The 14,651-nt window shown below is 44.1% G+C and overlaps 1 protein-coding gene across 1 annotated transcript in view; it reads left to right on the forward strand.

Annotated features, from left to right (window-relative positions):
• The window catches only part of LOC126106691 (fasciculation and elongation protein zeta-2), a 439,064-nt gene that overhangs the window by 415,569 nt on the left and 8,844 nt on the right, over positions 1-14,651 (forward strand). Inside the window, exons 6-7 of the mRNA XM_049913068.1 lie at positions 4,525-4,600; positions 6,294-6,359. Coding sequence (XP_049769025.1) covers positions 4,525-4,600; positions 6,294-6,359 — 142 coding nt within the window. The remainder of the gene's footprint in view (positions 1-4,524; positions 4,601-6,293; positions 6,360-14,651) is intronic.

Genomic DNA, 14,651 nt, shown 5'->3' on the forward strand with positions numbered 1-14,651 from the left:
TGCGGTCCCCTACGGCACTGCGTAGGATCCTACGGTCTTGGCGTGCATCCGTGCGTCGCTGCGGTCCGGTCTCAGGTCGACGGGCACGTGCACCTTCCGTCGACCACTGGCGACAACATCGATGTACTGTGGAGACCTCACGCCCCACGTGTTGAGCAATTCGGCGGTACGTCCACCCGGCCTCCCGCATGCCCACTATACGCCCTCGCTCAAAGTCCGTCAACTGCACATACGGTTCACGTCCACGCTGTCGCGGCATACTACCAGTGTTAAAGACTGCGATGGAGCTCCGTATGCCACAGCAAACTGGCTGACACTGACGGCGGCGGTGCACAAATGCTGCGCAGCTAGCGCCATTCGACGGCCAACACCGCGGTTCCTGGTGTGTCCGCTGTGCCGTGCGTGTGATCATTGCTTGTACAGCCCTCTCGCAGTGTCCGGAGCAAGTATGGTGGGTCTGACACACCGGTGCCAATGTGTTCTTTTTTCCATTTCCAGGAGTGTAGCACCAGGGAGGGGGGGAAATCCAAGCTATGTTGGCATAACAGATGATAGGGCGGATCAAGGATTTGTAGGTGTGAAGGATGGTGGAAGGATGCAGACTCCACGTCCGGCCGGAGTTTCAGGAGATGGAGGCGGTTGTGAGCTTTGTTTTGGATGGTAAGGAGATGGGGAGTCCAGGTGAGGTGGCGGTCGAGTGTGAGGCCAAGGTATTTGAGGGTAGGAGTGAGGTGGATAGGACGGCCATAAATGGCGAGGCAGAAATCATGGAGGCGGAAGAAGCGGGTGGTGCGGCCTATGATGATTGCCTGGGTCTTGGAGGGATTATTACAGAGGAATCACTGGTTGCACCAAGGGGTGAATTGGTCAAGGTGTGCTGGAGAAGTGATACTATTGGTTAAAATACATGTGGCTACCATTGGTGGGCCCTAGTCATAGGCTAATACAGAAGAAGGGGCGTTGGTAGCTCATCTCCTGTGGATACCATTGGCGGTCATCGTCATTGGATAGAAAGGCAGTGTTCCACACTTATGCTGGAGAAGTGTTATTAGTTGAAATACCTGCTACCGCTATTGGTTGGTCGTCATCAGTGGCTAGATTCGAAACGGACAGAGCAATAGAAGGGGAATGTTTACCCAAAATATTATTGTTCGCCGAGGTGACTTGCAGCGCGTTGTTTATGCCTCTCACACACCGCGGCTGCGTATTTACTTCCTTGATGCCGAGGAGCCACGATGTCGGAAGCCTATGGCCTTCCTCTCTATAGAAATTAGATGAATTCTTAGAAATTTCAACCTCTTCTCGGACCTTTCTTCTATAAATGTTTGTTTCTTTAGCCAATACACGTACGTTATTAAAATCGATGTCAGACCCACAGTTCTCACTCCGTCAGGTTACCATTCGTTTCTGGGGTCACTGACCGCATAAGCAAAATTTTAAAGAAAAACGGTATTCAGATATCTTTCTTTAGTCAAAACAAAATAAGACTTTTTCCGACGGAAAACGGATACACCTGATTACCTCCACAGTGCAGGCGTCTATCAAGCGTCATGTGGCTGCGGCAAAGTGTATATAGGCGAAACGGGAAGAACTGCATTAAGGAGCACGAACGGCACATGCGGCTAAATCAAAATGCAAAATCGGCAGTAGCGTAACATCATGAGAACTGTGGCTCTGACATCGATTTTAATAAGGTACGTGTCGAACATTTTAGAAGAAACGTGACGCGGCCTAATAACCCATAAGTTTTAACTTCAAAGACAGGTACTGCCCGGCCATTCTAGCTTCTTATAATGTTGAAAAGTCCACTTTCGATTTTTTTACGAGGGACGTTCAATAAATAATGAAACGCATTTTTTTCTCGGCCAATTTCAGTTGAAAAAATTCGAAATTAGTTGTGGGACATAGCGAAATATTATCGCTTCAGCCCCTATAGATTCGTTTAGTTCCTATCCGTGGCTGAGCTATACGTACCCTTCAAAATGGCGTCTGTAACAGAGGTGCGTTCCGAGCAGAGAGGTGTCATCGAGTTTCTTTTGGCGGAAAACCACAGCATCGCAGATATTCCTAAGCACTTGCAGAATGTCTATGGAGACAGTGAACAAAAGCACGGTGAGTCGTCGGGCGAGTTGTCTGTCACAGTCGCAACAAGATCGCGCGAACCTGTCCGATCTTCCGCGTGCTGGCCGGCCACCCGCAACTGTGACTGCTGCGATGCCAGAATGTGTGGACACACTCATTTGTTGCGACCGTAGGATCACAATCGAACACCTCGCTGCACGACTGGACGTCTCTGTCGGTCTTCTTTGACTGTTCCCTCTCATCGATCTCATAGCCCAGATCTCGTACCTTCCGACTTCCATTTGTTTGGCCCAATCAAGGATGCACTTTGCGGGAAACAGTATGTGGAGAATGGGAAGGTTATCGATGCAGCGAGACGTCAGATCTGATGTTGACCAAAAGAGTGGTACCGTGCAACGGTATGGGCCCTCCCCAATAAGATGGTGTAAGGGGGCCACACTGAATGGAGATTATATTGAAAGTAGGGTTTTGTAGCCAAAGAATGAGGAATAATATGGTCTATTACAATCCCAAATGAAACCGACCTGCTTCCACAAAAAAAGTGTCGTACTACTTATCGAATGCCCCTTGTAGTAGCAGCATTTACTGTGCTGCAAACAACGTGCAAGTAAGTGTCACAGTGGGTTACCGTGTCATAGATTGCACACATCCAGGCATTGCAACATGTGGCTGCAATGGTCTCACACCACAGGCAGCAATAGTCTGTCCTTTGTAGCCTTCACCTGAGCATCCATTTCCTCGAGATCGGTTGCTACAGGTGGGAGTCACAATCACACGTTACAAAACACCACAGACACTTTCAATTGAGCAGAAGTCTGCCTGTGCCACTGGCCGTGGCAGAGTACCCACAGCTGGAAGTGCTTGCAAGGCGAGCATTGTCCCATTAAATTAGACACTAGGGGTGGCTGTTCGGGAAGGATGACACCAATGGCTGCAGGACCTCCTGGGCATATCTTGAGGCTGTTATAGTACCCAAGAGAAACTACGTATGATCTTGCATCATCACACCGATACTCTGGGATGGTAGAATGTGTGTTTGGACACCTCCGATAACTTGTCACAGTGCTCCCCACCTCAGCCGCAGACACCAATCCACTGGTTGCTACCACTAAGACAGAAGTGCAACTCAGCACTGAAGATGATCCATTGTCTGCTTGACCCCATACCTGTTACTCCCAAACAGGCAGTAAGTCCAGTTTCCTGCCTCATGACTACCAGCAACCAGTTAACGACTTTAGTGCCAGATTGTAAGAGATTCATAATCTGTTTTTTCTTTCTTTCCTTTTGTCATCAGTTTTATGACCAGTCTGATGTGGCCTGCCACAAATTCCTCTCTCGTCAGTCTCTTATTTCCTGGACATATTCCAACCTCTGTCTTCCCCTACAGTTTTTGTCCTCTAGCATTCCCTCGAGTACTGTGGAAGATGTTTTCTGTTGTCTTAAACATGTCCCTGCTTCCTGTGCCTTCTTCTAGTCAGTGTTTTCCTCTCTTCGCCAATTTTACAGAGAAACTCCTCATCTGTTACGTCATCCATCCTCCAATTTTGAAAGTTGTTGTATAGTACCAGATTGCAAATATTTTGATTGTCTTATTTTCCAGTTTTCCCACAGTCCGTGACACTTCCACAAATTCCATGCTATAAATGTGCATTCTCAAAGAATTTCTCACATTAAGGCTATATCTGACACTAGAAGACTTCTTTTGGTCAGGAATGTCTAGTCTGCTTTTTATGTCCTCTTCGCTTTGTCCATCATAATTTTTTTGCTTTCAAGGTAACAGAATCTTTTCACTTAATCTGCATTATGGTCCCCAGTTTTAATGCCAGTTTTATCACCAATCCCTCTGGTACTACCCATTACTTTAATGTTTCTTGGATTTATTCTCTGTTCACAGTGTGGGCTGACTAGAATGTTCATTCAATCAATAGGTCCTGCAAACCTTCCTCACTTTCAACTGAGGATACCAGTGCCATCAATGAATCTGATCATTGAATCTTAATTCCAGTTCTAAGCCTTTCATTTATTTCTGTCATTACCTCTTCAATGTATAGGTTGAACAGTAGGGGCAAAGGCTGCATCTACAAGTAGATTATTGTTACTTCTTGTAATGTGATCAGAATTATACAATTCATGTTATATTTACCTTCATTTTCGACCACAAACACTATCAGAGAGAACATGTGTTGGTACTCAAATGTAGAAATCCCAGTGCTTCTGAGTTGGCTTCTGTTAGATGTTCAACCATCAGCCTTACATTAGTGTTAAGGCAACTCAATTGATCTGAAACTTGCAAGACAGTAGATCACATTTGGTATGTAACTGATAAGTTGGGCAAGAGGCTGGGTTGCTTTAGAAAACAAAACTAAGGCCTCTGTGTGTAAGGCCAAGGATTTTTCTCAGCATGGTAGCAGTAAAATAATATCTTGTAATTTTGTGTTTCAGTACCTGACAACAGTCATCCCATATCACTTAGGCAGTGGACCTCCAGACAATCAAGCTCTACAAGTGCTTATAAAAAGTAAGTAGTACTACACAGTGTAGTGACTTCATTACAACTATCTCATAGCATACAGAGTAGAAATTGTGAAACATCTACTGTTCTCACTTGTGATGATTTTTCTGGGTGCTTTCCACAAGCACAGATAATGTGACACACAGCTTCCTCTGATCATCCATGACATCAAAAGATAGGAGACAACAGTTCAGTGGTTGGTACCATGTTTACTGACTTTCAGAAAGCCTCAGATACAAACAGAGCCCAGTAAGCAAAATACATATGAAATATCCAACTGGACTGGACACAGAACTTGGTCTGTTGTTCTTAACGGGTAAGCACTGTCAGAAGCAAAGGCAGCATCTTGCGTACTTCAAGGTCGTCTGACAGGATCGCTGTTTTTCGTGATATATGTAAATGACCAGATGGATAATGTCAGTAGCCCGGTGAAGCTGTTGGGATGGATGCAGATGTATACAGGGAGGTGATTTTCAATAGAAACTTGTTGCAAAATGTGAAGTGAGATAAAGATGATCAGCGCCTGTTGCAAAGAGTGACAGCTGTCTCTAAAGCAGTTTAACGAGAATAACTGGAGAAAAACATCTGACGCAAAAAGGAACTCAAAAATAACAGTTGTAGTGCCACTAGGAGGCTGTTGCAAAACCTCTCTTAAGTCTGCCCGACAAGCAGCATCAGCTGACAATGATGAGAGTGGTTTAGTAAAACTCGTGTATAAATGGTTTTCTCATTATAAAAAAAAAGATCACAGGGATTGCACACTCGCATTTTACTCTCAAAGGCAAGCATTAAACCAACTATTTTATTTGGACATTATGAAAAGGTTGCACAGGAGTTTGATGCAAAAAGTCCGGCTTTGAGGATTTTCAACGAGTGGTTGCTGCAACATTACATGTCTCCATCCATAGGACTCTCACTTTTTGCCAGTTTTTTACCTCAACAAAGACAACTACCTTGATCCACATGCCTTATTCACCATATTTAGCTCCCTTAGACTTCTTCCTGCTCCTTAACATGAAAAGAGTCTTGAAAGGAAAGCATTTTGTCGATGTCAACAACATAAAACATTATGTCGTGACATTTTTAGCAGGTATCAAGGAGGAAGATCCTTCCAACACTGGAATGTAGGTTTGGGCATGTGCACTAGTACTAATGAAGAGTACATTCAAGGAGATAAACGCTGTATTAAAAATTACGTACATGCCTTTTATAAAGAAATTCCAATTATTTTTGGGCACCCTCTCGTGCTGTTTGACAGTGCTGTCAGTAATCAGTCACTGGGATCGGTCATAACCTTCAAGTATGTATGAGTACCTGTTGGGAGTGATTAAGTTGGAAGAGCCACAGGACTCTATCCACTTATTTTGTCTTCTCTAGCAGCATGCTATGGTTCTAAGTAGCAGAAATTCCACTCTGTACCAAGTGTGTACCTGCAAAGAGACAAAGACTTAATAATATAATTTTAGTTTTTTGAGTAGATAGTTAAAATTTTATGACTACCCCTTTAGTGAATGTGTATTGTGGAGGAGGGAGGGAGTGTTGTAATGAAGTACTTCGACTTCGAAGACTTTTTTCTACATTCTATACTGCAAGGCAACAGTGATTTACTTTCTTGATGTGACTGTTAACATGTGTCAACAGTTGTCCAACTCAAGTACCTGCCACCATATATAATTTTATGCTTCTTTTTTACTTTCAGTCCTGAAGGCTATAAATGAGGACAGCCCAACGGTTCCTACTCTGCTCACGGACTACATTCTGAAAGGTAAAGCTGCTCTCTGTTTTGGTATAAGATGATAACAATATGTCTGTATCTAGTCTTTTTCTCTATTGTTTAGGAATAAAGGAGACAACTCACCAAAAGGCAGAAACTCTGCATCATCGATACGTACTAATTCACGAACAGATCTCCCGTGCCGTATCCTCAGACATGCCTGATCCTCACATCGATCCCAAGAATCACCCACAAAGAAGCAGCCCCCTTGTCACCCAATACCACCCCAGACTGGAATGACTGAACCACATCATTTTTTTCATTATCTATCATCATGCCCTGAAATGAGGGGCATCCTACCCAAGATACTTCCAACCCTTCCCAAACTGGTGTTCCACTGCCCACCCAACCTCACAACATTCTAGTCCATCCCGAGCCTCCCACCCTCAATCCCCTGTGACAGGGATCGTACCCCTGTGGAAGTCCCAGATACAATACCTGCCCAATCCAGCCATTCAGCAGCACCTGCTCTAGTGCCATCACATGCTCATTCTACTGCCATCAGAGGCAAGGCCACCTGTGAAAGCACCCATATTAGATACACAGCTCTGCTGCAACCACTGCACAGCATTTTACATTGGTATGACAACCAACCAGCTGTCAACTAGAATGAGTGGCCACTGTCAAACTGTTGCCAAAACAAGGTGGACAGTCCAGTAGCACAATGTGTAGCAGAGCACAGCACAGCACAGCACAGCGTGTGAGATTTCAGTGGATGCTTCACAACCCATGCCATCTGGTTCTTCCTTACCAAAACCACCAGCTTTTCTGAGTTGTGCAGATGGGACCTATCCTTACAGCACAACCTTCACCCCCACCCAATTTGTGTGCCCACATCAGCTAGTTATGTGCAGTTATCTCGCACGCTAGGCCACGAAATTGCTTGCCCAGCTGTCTGCCACTTGCAACCCTAGCTAGCCCACAGACAGCCCCCCACTCTCCCAAGAGCCACTGAACACTTCCCTCCAACCCTCACCCTGCCTCCCGCCTCTCTCTGCCCCACCCCGCCCCTCCCCTCCTCATCCCAGTACATTCAGTCTCGGTCAGGAAAGTGCTGGCAGTCGCCTGAACGTAATGTGGGGAGACAGGTGTCTGTGGGGGGGAGGGGGAGCGAGCACGCTCGTGCATGCATGTTTTCCTTACAAGCTTAAAAAAAGGAAGTACTTCTGCCTTTTGATGAGTCCTTTATTCCTAAATAATTCGTAATTCTCAACCAGAACTTTCCATACATTATCAGTCTTTTTCTCTCTTTGATTTCCTTTTGGTAACATCCAATACTATCTGGTCTTTGTTTTTTGCTAGTTAAGTTCTTTTTTTTTTTTTTTTTTTTTTTTTTTTTTTTTTTTTTTTTTTTTTTTTTTTTTTTTTTTTTTTTTTTGCTAATGTATTTTTAGCGTAAATATATGCAGGAAAATTATTTTCGAATGTAAACTCAGTCAAATAACAGACATTTATCATATGACGAATACAAATAAAAAATACATAACTTTTATGGACAAATGTCCACAATCACAAGCTCATACGTTCTTACATCGCCAGACCTAGATTTTTGACCTATTCGATTGCTTCATACAATGCACAGTGAATGTCCATTATTGTTCCTTTTTGCACTTGAACATGGCAGTCAGCCACAATATGGTGGATTGACTGTAAGAAGACAGTAAAAAAAATTGGTTCAAATGGCTCTGAGCACTATGGGACTTAACTGCTAAGGTCATCAGTCCCCTAGAACTTAGAACTACTTAAACCTAACTAACCTAAGGACACCACATACATCCACGCCCGAGGCAGGATTTGAGCCTGCGACTGTAGCGGTCACGCGGTTCCAGACTGTAGCGCCTAGAGCCGCTCGGCCACTCCGGCCGGCCAAAGACAGTCCAGTCACAGTTTGTAGAAATAGCCCATCCCCACTTTTGCAATAGGTAATCACACATCCCTTGCCCAGTTTTAATCCACATTCCTGATCCTTAATTGACATCTGCAGAGTTTTAATCCTCATATCCACATGGAAGGGTTCTCAATTGGATGCTTGTTGAGAACTGATGACAGATCTCACCGGATTTTTCATGAAGCGCTGAGACTTACAGAGGGCCCAACAAAGTTGTTTGTTGTGCGTGACCACAGCTTCCTTGATTTCAGGTGTTGGTGTTACTTTGTTTTAGGGCACAAAAATAACTAGGGTCAGATGCACCCATGTCAAAACTGTAGAACATGAAGAAAAAAAGGAGTTAAGAATGACTACACGTTCCGCCCAATTGATGGAAGGAAAGACAGCTAAATACAGCGACTTGCATAAAGGCCCATAAAATACGCCATAGAGAACAGAGGTCCTGAATTAAAGATTAAATGTTCTTCACCATATTGCTGCGATGGACAAAAAGTAAAATGTGGTCGACAGCCCACTCATCATTTGCTAAAGTGGCCGACAACTCACATGGCAAACATAAATGAGAATGTTAGTGGTTAAAAAAAAGGGCATTCTGTCAGGAAATGGCGAACCGTTAAAAATTGAGCAAAGTGAGCTCAAAAAGGTAGGGGAACACCACTTGACAAATGGCAATGGCTAAAAAGACAGTGCCCAATACGCCTAGCTAAAATGATCTTACAGCGAGAGGGCCAAGAGCAGGTTGTCCATAAGTGACAGCTTTCCTGGACCTGTTGCACTAAGAGATGGATGGTGTAAAGCACACAGAGACTATGAAGGGCACTGAGAGAGTTGGAGCAGATGATGCAATCGATTTCCCAGTCTCCGGATGTACTGCATGGCCTGATACAGGATGAAGAGCTCGTCGGTGCCAATGACGAAGGAACACCCGACACAGTGGTCAGTCCGAGATCCATCAGTTACACAAAGGTACTATTGCAGAGTTCTGTACGAAGGTCATGAAACTGAAGGCATAGAGCAAGACTGGGCTACTGTCCTTAGGAAGTGAATTGAAGGCCAAGATGAACTTGGGCTGCTGCACGAAACCGAGGTGATGAAGGGTTCACACACATTGGCAAAGTGGCAGGTAGCATCAGGTTAAGCTGCTGGAGAAAAAGGCGAAAGCGAACTCCATGAAGTAAGAGGGACAGACGTGAAGATGCATAAACGAAACACCCATAGTATAGTTTCCAATGGACAAAGGGCTGGTACAAATGGAGGAGGGTATCCTTACCTGTTTGCCAAGAAGTATAGCTGAGGACACGTAGGACACTGAAGGACCACTTACAGCGGGCTGCCAGGTAAGACTCGTGTGAAGACCCAGAAAGTTTCCTACCAAGCATGAGCCCCAGGAATTTCGTAGTTTCAACGAACAGAAGAGCAAGAGGCCCAAGATGTAAAGGCAATGGAAGAAACCAATTGCTCCACAAGAAATTCATACAAATGGTTTTGTCACTGGAAAAGCAAATGCCATTGTCAATGCTCCACGAGTAAAGATGATTGAGTCATCGTTGAAGATGCTCTCAAGGAGACAAGTCCGTGGGGAACTGCAATAGATCACAAAATCATCAACGAAAAGGGAGCCGGAGATGTCCAGCAGGAGACAGGCCATTTTAGAGTTAGTGGCGCTAGCAAAAGGGGACGACGCCCAGGACGGAACCTGAGACACACTGTTCCCGTGGACGATGATGTCCGACAAGGCAAAACCCACATGTACCTTGAAAACACTGTCTTTTAAAAATTCCTGAAGGGAATGGGGCATGTGGCCACGGAAGCCCTGAGTATAGAGATCGTGGAGGATACCAGTTCTCCAGCAGGTGTCATGGGCTTTCTCCAAATCGAAAAACACGGCCACAGGCTGGTATTTCTGCAGAAAACCATTCTTGACATGGGTTGAAAAAGCGACAAGATAGCCAACTGCAGAATGGTGCGCTCAAAATCCACATTGTGCAGTGGTCAGTAAATTGTGAGACTCGAGGCACTGTACCAGCCGGGCATGAATCGTACGCTCCATCACCTTGCAAACACAGCTGGTGAGAGAAATCAGGTGATAACTACGAGGGTTGCCCAGAAAGTAATGTACCACATTTTTTTTCTTCAACAATTCTTTATTGAAGATGTCGAGAATTATACACATGAAAGAATGGTGTTTTATCTATACACCCTATTTATCTCCATCCTGTTCTGTGGCCTTCCTCCAGCACGAAACAAGGGCATGTATGCCCTGTCGGTACCAATTCTTGTCCTGGTAGTGGAGCCAGTGCTTCACTGTGTGAATCGCCTCCTCATTGTCCTTAAGATGTCTTCCTCGATTGTTATCCTTTAATGGCCCAAACAAGTGAAAGTCCGAGAAGGCTAGGTCAGGGTTGTAAGGTGGCTGGGGTAACACTGTCCAACCCTGTTTTGCGATGTGTTCAGCAGCTCTGAGATTTGTTGGGGCCGAGCGTTATCATGTTGCAGCAAAACACCTCCAGGGTTGCTGTGGCGCCTAAGTCGCCGGAAGGGCGTCTTGAGTTTTGTTAATGTGTTGACATATGCTTCTGAATTAATGGTACTGCCTCTAGGAATCACGTCAATGAGAATCACACCTTCACAGTCCCAGAACACGGTGGTCATGACCTTACTGACAGAACCAGTTGCTTTGAAATTTTTCTTCTGTGGGGAGTGGGAATGGCACCATTCCACTGACTGTCGTTTTGTTTCAGGCTCAAAATGGTAAACCCAGGTTTCACCACCTCTCACAATCTGGGACAAGAAGGCCTCCCCCTCAGCCTCAAAACGCTGCAACAAATCAAGACAAAAGTATTTTCTGTGTGATTTGTGATCCACCGTTAGACGCTGTTAGACCCATCCTGCACACACTTCCTTTGTTGATTGACAGATGCAGCGTCAACTGTTGAGTCATAATGCTTCTGTCCTCGCAAATGACAGTGTCACCTCACTGCAACATCAGGTGTGACAGTTGTGGATGGTTTCCCTGACCGCTGCAAATTGTGGAGCTAGGCCAAACTGCCTTCTGATGACCTCACCCTCCATGCTCAGTGACTGACTGTACTTCTGTCAGCAGATGATCCATAGACTTTGCACAAATGTTTGTGAATATTCCCAACAGTTTCTTTCTCTACACTGAGAAATTCAATGACAGCACATTGCTTGTAACGTACTTCACCTTGTAACCTCCCTCTTATTAATCGGCCTATCCTGCTTGCGATATAAAATATGACCGTGGATCGCGTGTAAGCCTAATAGATTTTTTCTTATTGTATAAGGCTATCTTCCCCGAAGAAGTGATACCAATAAGTAAGAGGAAAGTGTACAACCGACCCTTCTGATGGAAAGTCTACTAAAAATAAAAGTAATTAAACTGAACAGAGCTATAATTTCACTGGACGGAAATCATGAATCCAAAAGTTACACTAATGAACGAAAAGGAAGTAATTAACAGTCGCCAGCCCGATAGGGCAATTTACATCCAAAATCCTGTACAAAATGATGGGAAAGAAAAACGTGTTATTAAACGCTGACATGGCAACTAAAGGTTGCCACTTTTTTTTTTACACTAACTTTAAGTGAGAATGTAATGATAAAGAAAACTGAGAAGCCACTCTTATGTTATGTTTGGCATTAAATTTTGAAAAAGGCAATCGAGTAGTGATTTGAAAAATATGCAATTAAACTGTATGTTAGTACTGAATTTCGCTATGTGAACAATGACTTTCAGTGACCTCAGCAAAACGTCATCAAAGAAATTTAGAAAAAAAGCAAGCACTTTTTACTTTGCCATTACTTATTTTGCAAATTGGATTTCATATTATTGTCTAAACAACTGAGCCTTTTTTTTACTGACTTGAACAGAATTAAATACTAGGATATGTACCAAACCAAACATCCATGTGCTCCCAGCTATATGTAATATAAATAAAACTTCCGCACTCTTAATTTGTGCATTTCTTTAGATTTGGATTTTTTTCCAGCAATTTATTCTCAAACTTGAAAAATGAAATTGCTTTACTTTAGTCATATACTGAAGCCTTTGTTGTACAACAGTTAATTGAAAGTAGACTGAGGCTAAAATTCTTAAAAGAGAAATTATTCATTAATAAACTGGCTGTAACCATTTAATTTGTTTCTTATGACACTCAGTTAGCATATTAGGAAAAAAAGGAACAAGGATCCTGCTTGGTAACAATGAGGACACAATCGCCCTAAGTTTAACTGATTATTATTTAAATAAATCTTATCGATCAAATCACATTCAGTTGTGCTGCTGGGTTAGCCGTTAATACTTTCTACCAATGAACAGTCTTACTTCAGTGCTGTGCATACGACGAAACTCGGAGCCAACGACAAAACTGTGTTGCTGGAACTGCTGCTGTTGTTGAAGACGGTAGCACATTGTGGAGCTAATTATAGGAACGGGCTATCGTAATTAATACAGCCTGTTCCGCCCGTCCACTCCTGCTCTCGACATCTGGCAAGCGCACGTACATGATGCTGCCGAAAATGGTAAACTCTACTGCGAGAGCGTTAACACCACACTTCTGTACACTACAGGCACTGGAACCCATCTCTCGCTCTCTCCGTGCGCTCTGCGCAACAACTCCCTACCCAAAGATTTTACAATGCACAAGCACTGCTATTATTGTTGCTAGTCGATGCAAATAACAATTCCTTAGGCTGTTTCCCAGAGCTTATAATTTTCACAGTAAAACACAGATAAATACAATGAAACGTCAACAGACTTCTACCTAAATGTACACATACAGTGAAGCAAAGTCCTTACTAATTAAAAGAAAGCATTTAAATTACAAATATTTACATCGAATTCAGAAAAAAAGTTATAAATGGGTAGCAGGTGCCATGCATCCTGCATTTTAGGTGTTACAACCTACAGATGACATTTTAAACCTGTCGTGCAGCTGTGCTATCTGTCGGAAGTGACAGAATCTTTGCACGCTCACTCAGGAGACATCAAATAATACATATGTAACGTTTTGCATGAGAAAAAAATGTGCTACATAACTTTCTGGACAACCCTCATAGAAGGAAGGTGTTTGTCCTTACCTGGCTAAGGTATGGATATAACAGTGACTTCACGTGCTAGTGCCTGGGAAATGTGCCCTCTGCACAGATGTGATTTTACACTACTGGACATTAAAATTGCTAGAACAAGAAGAAATGCAGATGATAAACAGGTATTCATTGGACAAATGTATTATACTAGAACTGACATGTGTTTACATTTCACGCAATTTGGGTGCATAGACCCTGAGAAATCAGTACCCAGAACAACCATCTCTGGCCATAATAATGGCCTTGATATGCCTGGGCATTGAGTCAAACAGAGCTTGAATGGCGTGTAGAGGTACAGCTGCCCATGCAGCTTCAACACGATACCACAGTTCATCAAGAATAGTGACTGGCGTATTGTGACGAGCCAGTTGCTCAGCCACCATTGACCACACATTTTCAATTGGAGAGAGATCTGGAGAATGTGCTGGCCAGGGCAGCAGTCGAACATTTTCTGTATCCGGAAAGATCCGTACAGGACCTGCAACATGTGGTCGTACATTATCCTGCTGAAATGTAGGGTTTCGCAGAGATCGAATGAAGTGTAGAGCCACGGGTCGTAACATATCTGAAATGTAACATCCACTGTTCAAAGTGCCGTCAATGCGAACAAGAGGTGACCGAGATTTGTAACCAATGGCACCCCATACCATCATGCCGGGTGATACACCAGTATGGTGATGATGAATACACACTTCCAATGTGCGTTCACCGTGATGTTGCCAAACACGGATGCGACCATCATGATGCTGTAAACAGAACCTGGATTCATCCGAAAAAATGACTTTTTGCCATTCGTGCACCTACATTCGTCGTTGAGTACACCATCACAGGTGCTCCTGTCTGTGATGCAGTGTCAAGGGTAACCACGGCCATGGTCTCCGAGCTGATAGTTGATGCAGATGGTTGTTGTCTTGCAAACGTCCCCATCTGTTGACTCAGGGATCGAGACGCGGCTGCACGATCCGTTACAGCCATGCGGATAAGATGCCTGTTGGGATCCAGCACGGCATTCCGTATTACCCTCTTGAACCCACCGATTCCATATTCTGCTAACAGTCATTGGATCTCGACCAACGTGAGCACCAATGTCGCAATACAATAAACTGCAGTCGCGATAGGCTACAATCTGACCTTTATCAAAGTCGGAAACGTGATGGTATGCATTTCTCCTACTTACATGAGGCATCACAACAACGTTTCACCAGGCAACGCCGGTCAACTGCTGTTTGTGTATGAGAAATCGGTCAGAAACTTTCCTCATGTCAGCCCGTTGTAGGTGTCGCCAC

This window comes from Schistocerca cancellata, chromosome 10, assembly GCF_023864275.1.
Source record: "Schistocerca cancellata isolate TAMUIC-IGC-003103 chromosome 10, iqSchCanc2.1, whole genome shotgun sequence".
Lineage (NCBI taxonomy): Eukaryota > Metazoa > Arthropoda > Insecta > Orthoptera > Acrididae > Schistocerca > Schistocerca cancellata.